Genomic DNA, 17,522 nt, shown 5'->3' on the forward strand with positions numbered 1-17,522 from the left:
CCTCTGCATAGTTTTCTGTGTTTAGGTTTCCTGTTCTGAACCGATCGGCACCAAGATCTATACACTTGCTGTACGAGATCAAGGCATATTGAAATAGCAAAGGAGATGATTTTAATTCAGTTCAGTCATTGTCGTCGTCTTCGTACCTCCAACTACTTTTTTAGATAACAGATTGCACTGATTACAACACGTAGTTGAGACTTGTGTCAAGTACAAGCAACCAATGGTATAGCCAATACAAAATTTCGTTGATTACATCTCAAAATATAAAATAACTTCGAATTATCTTCATACATTCATACTACATACATTCTACATACATCATTTTACATACATTCAACCACAGATTTCATAAAAACAAATTAAATGCAAAATATATATTTTAAAGGAAAATTTACTTTGATTTTTGAGTTGAACTAAATATGTAACTGATTGTAAGCGTGCAAATGAGGAGGAAATCTTCTTTCCTCATGGTAATCTTTTGGTGTCACGTCTATGATTATCACGGTAGAAAGCTTACGAAATTCCTAAATGACTCAACTTCTTTCTAAATGAATTTCATTCTACATTTAAGAATATACTTTCCTTTTAAATTTATATTTATTTTTGTGTTTCTAAGAAAAATCAATTTATAAATTACATTTATATGTCTGTATGGGAGTTACGAAACGGAACAGATGATTAGATCATTTGAATTAAATAAAAATTTCATTATGGATTTTTCTGTCTTTTTCTACTGTTTACTCAGTACTATTTTTTCCCTACTATGCGACTGGCGAATGTTTCTAATGTTTTCAGTGACCATTCACTTTGTTACTTCAATTATGTGATAGAAACACGTGACTTAATAGCATTGTAATAAAACTCATACGGTGTTGACATTCCTACAATGCATTAAGATACCAAAGCAGAAACAAATCGTAATAGTACAAACTTTTTTCAAAATCCGTATATACTGTGACGTTATTTTTCTCCCTCAAACCGCCTCGTAGCAAGACGATCCGATTGCGCCACAAATGTGAGGGACGAGACTCTAAAGTTTTCTCGGGAAAACGCAAGGAGGAAATCCCTACGATAGGAAAAGCCAAATGGGCGCCAGACGCAACATTGCGTCACGTAACACACGAAACTCCCGAGAAAATTAAGAGGACTCCGGCTAGTAGGAAAGAAACGGAAAGGTATGGTAGAGGGGCGGGGAACGCACAGATGGTAAAGAAAGAAGATTGAGAAACCGCGAGATATTCAGTAACAAATAACAAGGGGGCCCTTTTATTGGGACCATATACATATATGCGTCATTAAGGAAGTCGCGCGATTTATTTTCGCACATATACATATGCGTCACAGACAATAAAACGGTTAATCGTAAGTGAATCACTTCACGTTTACATGGAAGAGGAAAACAGAAAGCATCATTTAAATTCTCTCCGCGATAACGTATCTCTCGCTTTACTCATGCCAAATCGCAATGACGGAAACGACGTTACGGAAAACAAGCAACTGGTAATACGTATAGTGAATCGCATGCGTTACGTAAGTGTTACGTATATTGAATAGGGTTAGGTTAGGTAGTATCTAGTTATTATAAATGCCTTGATATAAATTCTAATTTTATCTCTCACAAATTATCTAATTTTATCTCAATATAATGAAGGACGCATAATATTGTCATCAGCTTACAAAGTTCTCATCGATAAACGACCAAGAATATAATCACTTTAGTATTAAAATTCTCATAAAAGCTTTTTTGTCGCCCATGAAGACATTTCACGAAGACTTATAGTTGGTAGTTGGCAAAGAAAAAAAATATCAGTCTGAAACATCCAGACACCAAGTCACGGCTCTTAACGCTAAGAGAAAATTCTTAAATTACATGACATTTTCATTTGCCAGTAAATTCCATAGTTTTGACATAAAAACGTTCTTAAGGAATGACGACACATGGATTCAACAGAGTCCCAGATAGGTAAAGTCTATCCCAATAGATATTACCCAAGTCCTATTAGCGACTGTGTCACTATTAATCATACGTGGAAATTCAGATATTAATTTACAATAAATTATTGGATAATTAACAAGGTACCTGGGGCAGCGTTCCCTGGAGCACCGTCCTCGTTGACTTATACAATTGATGAGTCTAAAAAAAAAAAAAAAAAAAAAAAAAAAAAAAAAAAAAAAAAAAAAAAAAAAAAAAAAAAAAAAAAAAAAAAAAAAAAATTCCGTTGAAAATACTTATTTCAAGCGACAACGTAAACACAATTCAATACCGCGTACTGCATACTGACTACTACACTACTAGTATCACGCTAATAGTCATAGCTAATACTAAGACTACTATCTAGGAGAAGTGGTACGGACTAGAGCGGCAGACACCGTGTACCAGTCGAGACTATACGACTAGGCAGTGGTGGGTAAGTATTCCAGAACAAGTGAATCCGTCGTGCACTCAGTCGAGCACCGGCCGCTGACCGCGAAACGTTTACCAGTATAACGACTTCGCGTACCTGAGCAGTACACAGAAACAGCCATCAAGTCGCGTTGAAAACGTGAAGTCTACGCGAAGCGAAGAAAAAGAAAGAGAAAAAGAGCAGACCAAGTCCAAAGCATCGCTGCGTGGTGAATTTCACGCGAAAACAGAGAAGCTAATTTTAAATTTCGCGCCTAAACTCGACAAGACACTCGAAAAGAATAGTGACAGCCTTGCGCGGTTATGAGCTATCGATAAAGAGCAAAGGTGCATCTCTGAGATGAGAGAGTGACGTCTGCAGATAAGTAAGTTTTTCATTTGAATCTTGAACAACACTTAATATTCTCCGGTGCTCCTACGAGTCACTTTATTGTTTGCGCGACGCTTCTCTTAAGTTTAAACTTTTTTTGGAAATCCTTCAACTCCGCATTGATAGAACGCGCTGTATTACTATATATACATTGGTGCTTATACGTTATAGGCATGTGCGCGAATGAATGCGCTTTCTCTCAACGAACAAGGCTACACCTACGTATAGGCGTGTGCGCTTATGTATTTTTATGTTTACACATATATATATATATATATATATATATATATATATATATATATATTAGGTCTGTTTTTCTTGCTGTCTCCCTGCCTGTTCCCTGATACTTTTTCGTGAATTAACCGGCACGACACCTTGCACTTGCATCCGTTCTCTCGAGATGAAAAGAGCTGTCCAACTGGGAAGCATTTAGTTTGTGCAATGACGTGAGACAGATCTAATCAATAATAACGATTGTCAGGGCCAGTTAAAGTTACGTGCTAATACCACGCTGTAGTAAACACACTGTATACGTAGGTACGATATACAATACTATTTGATATAACCTCAATTTAACATGGACTATTAAAAAGGCTATTCAATGATATCGCGCGATTCTATTAAAATCCTATTAAAGGGAACAGATAAAGATACATAAGAAATAGATAACCGATGTTCCTCGGTATCCCAACCCACAATTAAATGATCTCATTAAATATAAATTACCATTAATTCAGTACGGTACGTAGATTCCAACTACATTGTTGTTATAGAAAATGAAAAAAAAAAAACAATTTCGTGAATCCGTCGCGGTTTGATTCTTCCGAGCTGATTAATCCTCGCACTTTCTTCATTAAACCATCTGCTCGACGCGTGTCCAAGATGGTATCGTTGCTTCGAAAGGAAAATTCACTTCCACACGGAAGACGTCCAGCCATTGAATTCCACGTGGTTAACCTCGGCGTAGCCTAGGGCAGATTACAGGGATAAGGGATATTAACGTGTACGATAATAAATGGCGGAGAGCGATATAAAAAATATATATAGACAGGCAAGAAGATAAACGCCATATAACCCATTACTCACTGCAAAACCGTAGAAATCTTAGCTTTCGCAGCATCTGCATCTTCTATCCTTGACTAAGGAAGTTTAATTCCATTCAATGTGAGATCTTGACTGGGTTCTCGTTTCCGCATGCGCTCTGGGGATTAATAAAATGTTTATATACATACACATTAGATCCTAGCAATTATTTTCACATAAGAGTGCACGGCGAAACTTACTGCTCCACGTATGTTCTTCAATGTGTCCGTGCAGCGTGCATACATTACACGAGGATAGGTCCAGGTTCTAATGCACTGTAACAGGAAAAGGTGGATTAGTGCATAAATTACATAGCTCGGACTTGGGGCGATATTCACTAAGAAAATTATTATCCGCCAATACACGTGCAAAGTTGTAAAATTTTTTTTAGCAATAAAATAATAAAAACCTCAGAGTTCCCAGGCGATAATAAAGTAAACTTAGTAATCTAAACGATCGTTACTAATAATCTTGTAATATTAAATAAACTTTCGAATTGACGTTGAAACGTACTTACGTCCTTACCCATAGACTCTTTAAAGACTTCGCGTATCCATTGTATTGATCGAACGAATAAATTATCGATTACAGACGCTAAGCCTTCAATACGATAACCCGTTCATCGCTTCCTACTCTACGCCGGGGTGCCGTTGTAAGATTACTTTATTGACCACCACAATCTTTTGTTCCGTCAACAGAAATTCTTGGCGTGATTCCAAACCAGGAAAATAAAACCGATTTCGCCATACGAATTGGACATCCATGTACGGTAATCTATTTCCGGTGCCATTAGTGCCATATTCACAGGAATGGTCATCACTGGCAAAACGTCAGATTTATTCGTAGCCGGCGTACCCAATATGCATCACATAACCTACTGAAATAGCTCCGTAGTACGAGATACGTGCGTATGAACAGACCGTGGTTGAGAAATATTGACTTAAACAAAAAAAAAAGCAAATATGAAAGAACCTGTACGTTATAAACGTGTGTAACGAGGAAACAAGTCCGTTTGACTAGCAAGAACTTTCGAGTCCGCGGGCAAAGAAGTTCTCGAGTCTTCATACATCCACGTATGATTACATGGATGAGTGGGTCGTATGTACAGACATGCTCGAAGCCACGCGTAGGAAAACATAGTTTTCTTTTATTGTAAAGATTTTTCAAAATTGCCAGATCCAAAATCGGACATGTGTGTAGCGGAAATTTTGAATTGGACAGACGATGTGAAATACTCGGTCATATGTGGTACTTATATTGGTATATGATTACGTGCCACATACTACGTACATATATTGACGCGTCAAATTAAATTGGCCGGCTGTACATACATATTCGGCATTTGTCAATTTAGCATGATTTTTACTGTACCGCATGTCCATCTACGATATTCTCAGTAATTCGAGATATGTGGGTTAGTGTAAAGGCCGAACATTGGAAAGTCACATATGCATTAACCTATTTGTATCATATGTTGTGTTTCCTATTTTATGATTCCTCAATATTCAAACATCGCACCTCACGTGAAATCCTTGGTTAAGACATACCTGTCAAAGTATGCCGATTTTTACATGTGTCCCACTTAAAAAACAACAATAATAATAATGGTCAAAAAAGCCGTTTAACAGTTCATAAAAAAAATGTTATTGGTTTAAGATACTAGATTTTATAAAAAAAAATGTTAACCTCCAAATCTTCCTTGGACGGTGACGCTGAGTCGTTCCGGGTTCAGTGACTCGGAATGGGAAGTAATTTCGATTGCAAGAATGCAGGGGTTACGTAACAATGATAATTGCAAGGTTTACGCGTTCGGTTTTCACGATTTCAGGTAACATGAGGTGTACTGATGTATCAGGCTCGGCATGTACGTATATATATCTGTAGATAGTTATTGTAGGATTATTGCATGACGAGAATACGCCATGTGGCTCGAGGGGTATTTTCATAGAGAAAATGATGAGAAACGTAAAACAGGAAGTAAATACAATTATTGCAAATAGAGTACGAGTCCTAAGTTTGTCTAAATGCGATACCGTAAGATTGCCACACGTACTTTCTTCGAGAATTGTCACTCTCTAACTGAAAGTTCTAGACGTCATTTTGGATCCTTACCTGACGTCAGTCAGTTACCCGCTGCTGAACTCATTCGGTCGGTTAGTCAGTTTGTTATTTAGATTCTAGTTTACAAAAAAAACCGGCTGTAGCGGATGACTAAATTTTACGCGTACCCGACTACGTATTGTCCTTTGTTTTCATATTTTTGTAAGCAAAGGAATAAAAAAATTCTTGACGATGCAAAATGGATTTATTAGCCTGTGAAGACATGTCAGGGAATAAGTGGGTAGGCCATTATACGGTCCAACAGTGAAATTTATGTGGTTAAACCTGTTTCCAATTGGACGAGATTTTTTCGTCGAGACGTAACGACGTAACGAGTCGTTATTACGATGCCTAGTGCATTACGTACGTTACAAATGTTTTCACATAACCTCAAAGTATTAACTGATACGATACAAAGAAAAAAAGTAGAATTTAAGAAGCAATTGGGTTAAAAAAATTTTACCATAAAAAAATAACGATCCACCTCATTTTAAATTCGAGTAAGACCGTTACGCTTCTGTTGACCATACAGCGTTAGAAGATACGCATTTAGTCAAATTGTGCGTACAAAGGTAGAAGTGCGAGTTATGGGAAGGGAAAAAAGGAGAAAGAAAGTACAAAAAAAAGAAACGCGGCGTAATCGTACCGAGTGAAATTTATTCTGAACTCAGCGAATTCGTAGGATCCTTGCGCAACGTCATGTTCGCTTCGCGGCAAAGAAAAATACGGGAGAAAGGTGTCCTTATGTAATCGTAAATACAGATCGGAAGAAACGGCGCCTAGGAAGCATTTCTCTTTCCGAGATCGAGATTGGATTAGGTCATGATGATGAAGAGTTTGTTATTTCGCGCATAAGTCACCTTTCGCGTGATGGACCAAAAGGTATGGCTATTACAGCTAAATCAAGTCCCCACTCCAGTAGACTCTCAGCAATTCCTCTGTACTAACAAACAAACAGTAACCATAGAGACACTATAGATTATATTGTATCTGTAAATCATGTGGTCAATATGATGACTTATTTCTTTCCTTTTATTATAATTTTATTACAAATATATAAAGTCTGCCTGTTCCACCAGCATATATTATTGCTCGTCAATCATGCGGGGATTCTCATAGTTTTAATATCGAATAGATAACGTGGATAACGAGCCTGGACGATAAACTTCTTGATATTTATTATGACAGAACGTAAGATGAATCGAAAGTTTTTATTTACATTATTCAAATCTCTCCGCAGTCTCTTCAGGATGAGTTTGCTTTGTATATGTTCGTCCACTTCCTATAGAATTAGTAACGGTGTATGAATCACAGGGTACCGCATACTTAATGTTAGACATTAACATCATAAATACTATGATTTCAGTAATACAGAAAGTTACTGATCAATTCCGCATTAGCGTCGATGCAATCTAGAATTTCTTGAAAGCAGGTAAATTGGATAGACACGTTCATACGCATGGTGGCCACTTTATCCGTACACTCGCGTGTCAAAGCTCAGCTTGTCAATCGATTGACAATGATAGACTTTCATATGTAACTGCAACTTGCAGAATTATGATTGGTCCATCGATTACTTTTACATCGTGTCGATCGAGTATCGATCAAAACAAACTAACAGCAAGAGTGATCGAATATTTTGTTTTGTACAATACGAAAAATTATATGTATATATACAGACACACACCACACGTATAATACCTGAGAGTTTGGGATACCCTAACCTGTGTCTACTTTCTCATCCGTTCATTCGAGTCCACTTTCTTCGTGCGCCTGCACATTCCTTTATGTATACGATCACGTCGCGACGTCTGTACAGGAAGTGGCGTAGCATTGCCGTGGGGAAGGACGTCGGATCTGGGCCACAATCTCGTCGATCCTTCTATAGATGTATAGGTTAAACACTCTTGCTTTCGAAATAATAATTATTTAATACCCGTAAACACCCGAGCTCGCCCGAAGCTAATTTTTGTACTGTCCTCTTACTGCACAGTGAAATGCTCTTACTTGCTACTCTACTTATTCGGACAGACCTGCGCAATCTGCGGTCACCTGCAGAACGACTTTCCGATTCTGGTTCTATCTGGTCCTTCTGTAATTTCAAGACAATTATTTAGACAAACATATCCGCGTAGCTTATTCATATTTATTGATGTAGAGTTTTGATTTTTTTTTCACTTGTACACACGTCTTGCGTTAATATAATCGAATTTTTCTTTGAAGATATCGCAAAAAGTGATTGGGACTTTGGAGGTTTTCAGTGTTAATACATATTTGTGTATTCTTCTTTTTACATTGGCGTTAGGGCAGCTGCATTCGTGAAATGCAAAAGGGCAGGTTTATCAGCGAGCGACATTCCCCATGGAGAAACGACATTAATTTTATTTCTTGTGCGTACGTGGAGACTATTGTAGAGCTAGTGACAGTTTTCATTTAAAATTTGCTTTCTTTCTTTCGTTTTTTTACTTCTGCTCTTTATTGTTCACTATACGACACCTAAAAGTACCTCCACAAATAGAATAGACTAGTCATACACGGCGGATAACTCGGATAATCGGATTCCTTATCGGCCAGAATCGGTCATCATGTGACCGATCTGTGGAATAAGTTCTTCGTGACGATCGAATCCGATTAATGGGGGATCTGGTTTTCCAACGTTGAAAGATACCTTCAAACTGATAATATAATTCCAGTAGACACAGATATGTACCGTTTACTAAATTTGGTAACGCCTAAATAAAGATGCGGCCAAAAATCAGGATTTAACACGTGCCATGATAATGACTGACAAGCTTGACATTTGTCCGACTTCTTTTTTCTTCCGAATTCTTGAAATCTTGAATGTCAAGCCTCTCGTCGCCTTGCTGACTGAATTCTGAAAGAATGGAGAAATTTGTACAAGGCTTCAAGAAAAAAAATTTGACAGTGGCCTCTCGGAAACGTTCTTACCGGTATTGTCATTAATTCAATTTGTCTCGCAGTAGGCGGTGTCTGCTTTTCTTGCGATTTCCCTGATCCATCGAAATGGCCATTCACCATGTCAAGAGGGTGACAAAAGTGGAAGACTGCTGTGCCTTCTAAAACATTATATTCCAAATACATGGAGTAAAAAGACATATAAACGCTAACACCCAACTCACCATTGGCACTTCAATAAAAATGTCCTTGCACGAAGTGGCCGACCAGTTTTTTGCATCTTGAACTGCCAAGACTTTCTAAAAGAAGCGCATTCCTGCGACTGGATTTGCGTCCGATTCAAATTCCGTACTACATACAAAGACTGGATTCATTGTGAAGCCTGCAAAGAATGAGTATGTAAAAGGAAAATGGTATAAAAAGAAATAAATATGAAAGTATTCACTTTTATCCGAATCTCTCTCCAGGCTTGGGATAATCATGGTAGTCATGTCTCCCGTGTCAAATTCCATGGCATGAATGTTTATATATACGATTCGCAAATCCTCAGGTTATATCGGCAATGACATAACTTGAAGCATGAACGAGGCACGTTGCTCTCGAATGACAACACCTTGGTTGCATAACGTTGCCAGAGAGAAGCCAGAATGTTCAAATGAGATTGCTCCACGCGAAGCAACGCAACCAAACATGACACCATGGATGGTAACTGCGGTGAGAATTTGTCGAATGAAAATAGCGCCCGAGCTGCTCCTTTGTCAACGTATCATACTTGTAACCCACTTATAGCCTGACGAAAAAAAAAACGATACGAAAAGAGTCAAGAAACCTTGATCACTCGTGTCACGAACTGTTGTTGTTCTAGCGCGATATTGCGCGAGGATACGTGTAGCGGTAATGGCGGATCCCGTAAGATTCGTTATACAGTCAATTACGTCATTGAATAATTTAGTCGCGAATTTGACTTCCGCACTTTCGTTGAATCTGTTTTTTCTGCTATCTGGTTAAGCATATTTATTAACCTGCCTTTTCTTTTTTTGTTCTTATAATCACTATTACACGATTGAGTACACTTTTCATATACAAAGCGATAAATTATGGTAATGACTAGCATTGTATTGACTTCGCAAGTGCCCGTTAAACTATCCTATGAAACTGTGAAACATTTACCATATAACGGTTATTTATGCTATAGAGTATGACAGAAAAATGATAATCAGACCTTATAAATTCAATTATCGTACCTTCAATTATACGTATGAAATTCTTTTCGCAAACGTCGTCTCTTGTGGTTTCTTCATTCCACCGTATAATTCTAAACGAATATGTCCTCATAATTTAATAACATTATAAAGATAATTAAAGTTAATGATGGTTTCAAGTTTTCCAAGAAGGACCTTGATTCGCTTGGTTATTTATCAAGCAACGAATACATTTTCGAGAAGTAGAATATTTTCAGTGCAAGTTGTCATCTTCGAGCCGGAATATCTGTACGTGTAAAAAACGGGTCTACGCATGCGCAGAAATGTATTCACTAGAGTGGCAAAATACAAAGAAAGTGAAACCCGCCGATATGTAGCTAAAAAATTTACATCCCTTGGGTCATCGTTGCCTAATCGAAATGTACCACTTAGAACTCTAGACAAAAACCAATAGCTGACACTTAGCATTAACAAGATTTGAATATTCAGTAATCTACCTAATGACGCAATTATTGCAACGATCTACCTTTTCACTATGATGCACGAACGGACACTACAAGCAACATGCAAATACTCGATGTCTGAAAATGCTGCGTATATATTTAGTCAATGGAATAAAATTATAAAGACAGAAATTAAAATAACAGTCAGCTTATGGGAATTCATCAAGTGTCATTATTTAACCTATCACATTTCGATAAAATAGCAGATTGGGCAACTAGACGAAACACGGAAGGGAGCAAATCAACACAACCACTGATTGGTCTATATGAGAATAATATTAACATAAACTTTGCAGGACGCACCTTAAATCCACTCACAACGGCTAGTTGACGTAATAAATTTGAAAGATTATAGAACATTTCTGCTATGTATGACGATACTGTTTAAGGTTAAATACACTCTTGCCTACTAACCAACATGTCTATAGTTTCATGCATAAAAATATTCGTGTTTACCTCGATTGATCCTGCACGAAGGACGAACTATTATCCTCTTCCACTTCTCCCAAGACACGAGGATGACCGTCTAATCGTCATTTTTATGAAGAATCATTCCAACCGTGCCGTTTCACTTTCATTCTATCACACCAGCAAGTACCATTACTTACTCAAGGTTACACTCATAGCTTCACCGCGAAATTTGTTTTCACCGTCTAGCATAATGAATCCTGTTTCCATAGAGACACTCTCCTAGCTGATTAATGGCGACATAAAAAAAGAGAAAAATTTACTGTCCAGGTAATGTATATGCGATTGACGTAGGTAGATACAAGGACACAATGGCTGGCCACTAATGAAAAGACGGCAAGTCTAGTAACTAAATTAAAAAAGGTGCAGAAACATCTATGAAAGAAAGGGCGCGAAAGCTGTACATTTTCAAACTAATATACGTGACTAACGACTGGATAACCTTTCACAGAATCATCAAAATCCTTGCATCGTCCTGACCTTGCACCAGGACTTTCATTCAGGAATCTTTCTAACATCTTTGCGACCTTGTCATAGTTAATAACATAATAATACTGCATCCAGATTCTATGTTCCTAAGGACATTGACTTCTCAAGGCAATCATATGGGACTGTTATTGATCGTTACACAGCCTCCAAATTCGAAAGTAAATAAGATATCTGGACCCCTGACCAATGGTAAGGTCTTCCGAGGTCGTTATTATACAATATAATCCCCACCTCATACCCGATGACTCTCTCAAATTCATCGACCATCCACTTTCGAGCACTTAGTCGCTATTTCTTCTCTGGACTGTACGTCCACGTGCGAGGGACTGCTGTTCCTACGATCACAGAACGCGCGCACTTGGACTTCAATTATTACTATAGCAAGTTCAACTGTCTCTCAGTCAGTCAGTTAGCCGTTTACATTTTTAATCCATAGTCCTAATCATAGCCATTCATTCCTACCGAGCAACAAGGCATCGATACGATTGACTGGATAGCGTTCGAGCGACAAGCTATCTGCCACCGTTTGGAATTATTTTGTGACAGTCACTTTCGATTTTGCGTGCAAGTACGTACGAAGTACGGTATACTGAACGAGACCCGGTATTTATAACGTTTAAGTCAGAAGTAATTAAATTGTTTAATTAACATGAATGAATAAATGAAAGAAAGAAGAGACACAGTAAGAAGAAACGTGATTCTTCTTTTAGAGTAATTGGCTGATGTCTTAAATCCATGCGACCTGTAACGCCGAGTTTAATTAATTAGCCGGAACACAATTTACAATGGTTATTGATATTTTCATCAATGGTAAAAACAAACTTTCACTTATAATTTAAAAATAAAATCTGTGGCAATCTCGTTAAATAAATATCGTTGGATATTAAACACGTTAATTACACACGCGCGCGCGCGCGTGAAGATTGTTAAGTTTGATTTTCATTCTTCATAGTGCGATTTAGAATTTGGTTGCAACTTTATATTATTTAATTATACATTTTTATCGTTCTCAGTGAATGACTGACATTTTATTGGCCCAGGATGAGAAGGAGCAACGTGAAGAAGCACGGAGTCGCTGAGGGCGAGGGTGTCCTGATACTGCTCCTCCTCATAGTATTGGCTCCTGTTATCTGTTCAGCTGGAATTCTCGATCCTTGGCAATGGGCAAGAAGTGACCGAATCGAAGTCAATATACCCTGGTTACCTTGTAAATAATTATTTTATTAAATAAAAATTATAATGAAATAATTCATTATACCTATCATAGATAACGAATCATAAAAACTCAATGATATTCCAGTTGAAAATGAAACGCGCTGTTACGAGGAGCTTGGATGTCTCAACATCACCAGAAACTGGTACCATCTCATCCACAGGCCATTTAATGTTTTCCCTCTTCCTCGTAAAATCATCAACACGAGATTCATCCTCTATACCAAGGAAAATCCCACTGAAGTAAGTTAATTTAAAAATATAAAAATAGTAGGAAACCTGTAATACTGATTTTGGAATTTTGAGAAGAAAAAAAGATGAAAAACTGAACATGGAGTTAATGTTCTATGAATCTTGAGAGTTGATCAGTAAATGAGAGAAAAATGTTGCAGCAAACGAAATGTACGATTAATTACAGTTTTACGAAAACGTAATGCAAATCGCACCATTCATTTATTAGGAAGTTAGATCATTTCGTGATGTACATACGTTGTTTGGATACGTGAACATTTTAATTGTCGCCAGATGCGGACAATGAGTTTATTAACGGATATCCGTTTGATTATTTCCGCTTTTATTCCTGTCAGATTCCGGCTTTGTGGCGAAACTATTTTTTTTATGTATATGCACATACATACATACATATATCGTATGTCATCGAACTTTTATGGAGTCCATTTAAATAGTTGTGCTAATATGGCTAATGTGAGTCAAGAGCGGCTGTTGATCTCATTCTTATTCTTTTCAGGGCCAAGTCTTAATAGTAGCTAAAGATAAATCCATTAAACGATCGAACTTCGATCCCAAGAGAAAGACAAAGTTTATTATACACGGATTTATAGACACGCCACTCAGCAACTGGGTTAAGGTGAGTGCTTTTTTTCTTATATTATTCCATACGATGCATAACACGGATCACCCATCCATACATAAATAATAAGTCAGGAACAAGTTTTAATAATATTGAGTTATTTAAAAAGTCTTTGATATTCGCGGAATAAATAAATTTTGAAAAACTTAATTTTTGACGTGTGAATCGTCGATGTTATTGATATGCGAATTAAATAATTAAAATATCAAAGGAAAATGAATAAATACTTTCTTATGCAATCTTAGTTCTTATATATTGTGCAAAAAATCAACGTTTTATTCTACCGCAAAATACAAAACACCGGTCGAGTATTAAATGAGTACAGAGAGCGTCGGTATTAAATGTAACAATGATTACTTACAAGCAATCTCACAAACAGTCTCTCTTAAGAACAAAAGAATACATTATTCTTGGTACGTAACGTTTAAAAACTTCTCGGGTAGGAAATGAGAAACGAGTTGCTGAAGCATGATGACTACAACGTGATCATCGTCGATTGGGCTGGAGGTAGTCTTCCTCTTTATACTCAAGCTACAGCTAATACACGATTGGTGGGTCTGGAGATAGCTCATCTCATCACACATCTTCAGGTAAAGTTTCAGTATTCTCTTGATTACGTAGTCAAAAACATAAAATTCTCATTAGGTAATGAATTCTAAATGGATAAAATTTCATGTAGATGAACTATGGTTTGGATACCAGCGATGTTCACCTCATTGGACATAGTCTTGGTGCACATACAGCAGGATACGCAGGTGAAAAACTTGAAGGAAATATAGGCAGGATAACTGGGCTTGATCCTGCAGAGCCATACTTCCAGGGGATGCCAAGTCACCTGCGTCTTGATTATACAGATGCACAGTTAGTTGATGTCATCCATACCGATGGGAAGAGCATCTTCTTCTTAGGTAAGGAGAAAGTGAATAGGAAAGAATATGTGATAACCTGAATTATAATGTGACAATTAAAGTTGGGAATAAATAAGTGTCACGTAAGGAATTCCAGGTTATGGGATGAGCCAGCCTTGCGGTCACTTAGACTTCTATCCTAACAATGGCAAGGAACAGCCTGGTTGTACTGATCTCAGTGAGACCACTCCATCGTTACCATTGACCCTGATACGTGAGGGTCTTGAAGAAGCGTCTAGAGTTCTCGTAGCATGTAATCATGTGCGTGCTATTAAACTCTTCATCGAGAGCATCAACTCAAAGTGTCAGTACATTGCACATGAATGTGGGAGTTACAACAGCTTCCTCCGAGGAGAATGTTTCTCTTGCAAGAGTAACAATAGCCTGAGCTGTGGTGTTATGGGTTACCATGCTGATACCAGTCCTGCTTTAATCAGGAGACAAGCAATGGGTCAGGATGCATCTGCATTGTTGGGATCTAGATTTTTCTTTACTACTGGCAAAGAAGATCCTTATTGCAGTTAGTAATTAACATACTCATGTAATATCCTCTATCCAACTACCCCTAATTATAAAAAATTTAATATTTATATTCTTTGTACAGGAATGCATTATAGGATTACAATTGATCTAGCTCGTCCACCCACAGCAGAAAGCTGGGTACAGGGCTTTATGAAAGTGACCTTACATGCGGATAACGGTGTAATTCGTAACATGGATCTTACACCCAGGTACATAATCAATCTTAATACTCTGACAAAATTATCTCAAAAAGATAAATATCTAAAATATTCTAACAGTGGATATATGAAGCTAGAACATGGTACTACGGTCAGGATGGTCGTAGCCAATACAGCAGGATCTGGTGGTGAAATTGGTAAGATCAGACGAGTAGAATTATCATGGGCCTACGATATGGATGTATTGCAGCCTAGATCTCTCTGCTTCTTCTGGTGTAACGATAGACTGTACGTTAACAATGTAGTCGTAGACATGATGGAATTACCTGGCAGAGGGTAAGTGTAACTAATGAGTTGAAAAATATTCTATGAAATTACACATTACTTTTAAACAATTCATTATCCGTAGGAAGAGAGAAGCGGATTTTACCAGTAAACTTTGTTCAGCCAGTAGGCAGGAGTATGCAGAAATCGCCAGTGGATCAACAGCCTCATTCGTTGATAACTGTTGATAAAAATCTTTAAATATCGTATTAATTTATACGGTATCAACACTAATAAGGAAAGTTGAAAGTCTAGGAAGAATCAAAGAGTTACCAGAAACAGTTGACCTTCTCACCTAGAGGGTCGCAGATTCTGATGGATCCAGATTGGCAGATGATGTTCCTCACAGCAAGGACGTGTTCATGTGGTATCATCACCGTTACGTCATCAAGATTATAGATACGTAGAGACGGGGTAAACGAATTTTCTTTATCTTCTCTATTTTCTAGAATATTATCAAGACAGCCTGCGCAAATGATCATCGAACCAAAGAAATTTATCTACTCCGTCATTACGGCCTGACGAGATTGATCAATCATGTTCATTCAACTTGAGCTACGTTCGTATAATTTATAAGCATATATTCTAAACCAGTATTAATGTGATCGACCATCCTGTAAATCTTGTAAATAGGGAATATAGATATAGCGTCTAAAGCAGAATTCAGAAATTAGTCTAATGACAATAATCTGATTTTCCATACGCAATAGAGAGACTAAGCTGAACATACTTATATGCCGGATTTCGTTATTAACCAGAAACGGTTCTTTTCTTCTATAAATATAATGCGCCTTATTTTTTAACTACGTAAGGACGATTTTATACGTATGACGATATTCGTCATCTATTTTTGTTTTTCATTAGTCCAATTTTTTATATATGATACACACTGCTAGCCCTAAGCTCCATTTATAGCCCTCGGGGTTTATAAAATGTTAACCCTTGTGATATTTTACCTGTAATTATTAACATACCGCACGAGTGATAAGTGTCTCGGATATTTTTGGACACTCGGTATATCGAATTTCCATTCCAAGAATTGATCTTTGATGGAAATTCCGAGTCCGTTTTTCTTTTACTATCTTCTTTCTTCCCTTTTCTATCTTATCGACAAGACACTGTACAAATAATTGCCGGTATTTATATACAATAAAAGGAAAGTGATATTAAAGGTATATATCATTAATCAATTAAGATCTCATTCGTTTCCCTTCCCGACATTAACCATTATTTTCTTTATCTATTGGTTTCTCTTTGTTATTTCCTAAAATTATTTATTTCCTCAATATAAGCGTAACAGTCTGTTACTAACAGAATGTTTTACTTTCGAGTATTACTCTTTAAACAGCTTTTTTCGAGAGAACTCATAAAACTTCAGCGGATAAGTACGGTGTTTCTTTGGTTATTATATATTGTTTACGCATAAGGAAATGGAATGCAGCCTATCGATGTACTTGTGAGATAAACTAACGTTAAATAAGAGACAAACGGACAAAAGAAAAAAGAATGATAAAAAAATGGGAACGCAGGTGTTTCCGTGAACCGTAAATGCAGTAGTAGTGACGAAAGGCGGATGTACAGCTTATACATTTTTTTTTCTTTTTCTAATCCTTCGCAATATTTACTTCTTAATAAACGTTGTACACGTTAATTCGTTATACAAAAAGACCTCGCGGGATGCGGCTATACACGGTAACGCATTATTTATCTTACACGAGATTCAACAATGATCAAGTAAAAAAGCCATCGCGATTCGCGCGGTAACAAGAATCGGTAAAATATGATATAGCGATATACATAATATAATCTAATAATCTCTAGTATATAACATATAATCTTTATATAAATAATAAATAGGAGAAAACGAGGCGAATAAAAAAGAAATGGATCGCGTGATTAGCATTTTTGGGATGGGAGTGAAGAATAAGGGGGTTGGCAGAGGAGATGTCTATAGATCAGATTATAATAATCACTGCGGATGAGGGGGGG

General features: G+C 37.2%; 1 protein-coding gene and 1 long non-coding RNA gene across 26 annotated transcripts; one reads left to right on the forward strand and one right to left on the reverse strand.

Annotated features, from left to right (window-relative positions):
- Positions 1-104: 104 nt before the first annotated feature.
- LOC107263722 lies at positions 105-11,664 on the reverse strand. 14 transcript variants are annotated; one of them, XR_003058538.1, is made up of 12 exons: positions 11,038-11,664; positions 9,101-9,258; positions 8,910-9,037; positions 8,671-8,835; positions 7,685-8,052; positions 7,180-7,242; positions 6,821-6,898; positions 4,061-4,135; positions 3,864-3,978; positions 3,504-3,745; positions 1,280-2,137; positions 105-955 (listed from the first exon to the last, which is right to left on the reverse strand). It is a non-coding gene; the product is annotated as an uncharacterized LOC107263722 (long non-coding RNA). The 14 variants fall into 14 exon arrangements; XR_003058539.1 differs by having other exon boundaries at positions 6,821-6,903; XR_003058540.1 differs by lacking the exon at positions 7,180-7,242 and having other exon boundaries at positions 6,821-6,903.
- On the forward strand, positions 2,396-16,708 carry LOC107263720 (pancreatic triacylglycerol lipase). 12 transcript variants are annotated; one of them, XM_015731219.2, is made up of 11 exons: positions 11,845-12,165; positions 12,249-12,348; positions 12,579-12,745; positions 12,839-12,993; positions 13,499-13,618; positions 14,065-14,211; positions 14,301-14,529; positions 14,618-15,049; positions 15,134-15,260; positions 15,330-15,545; positions 15,619-16,708. In XM_015731219.2, the coding sequence occupies exons 3-11, from the start codon at positions 12,580-12,582 to the stop codon at positions 15,719-15,721; spliced, it is 1,695 nt and encodes a 564-aa protein (XP_015586705.1). In that variant the 5' UTR covers positions 11,845-12,165; positions 12,249-12,348; position 12,579; the 3' UTR covers positions 15,722-16,708. The 12 variants fall into 12 exon arrangements, 10 of the variants coding, with proteins under 10 accessions (XP_024936731.1, XP_015586707.1, XP_015586704.1 ...); XM_025080963.1 differs by lacking the exons at positions 11,845-12,165; positions 12,249-12,348 and adding an exon at positions 2,396-2,411; XM_015731221.2 differs by lacking the exons at positions 11,845-12,165; positions 12,249-12,348 and adding an exon at positions 2,418-2,772 and having other exon boundaries at positions 12,552-12,745.
- Positions 16,709-17,522: the final 814 nt, after the last annotated feature.

Source organism: Cephus cinctus, unplaced genomic scaffold (assembly GCF_000341935.2).
Source record: "Cephus cinctus unplaced genomic scaffold, Ccin1 Ccin1_scaffold0160, whole genome shotgun sequence".
NCBI classification, from domain to species: Eukaryota; Metazoa; Arthropoda; class Insecta; order Hymenoptera; family Cephidae; genus Cephus; species Cephus cinctus.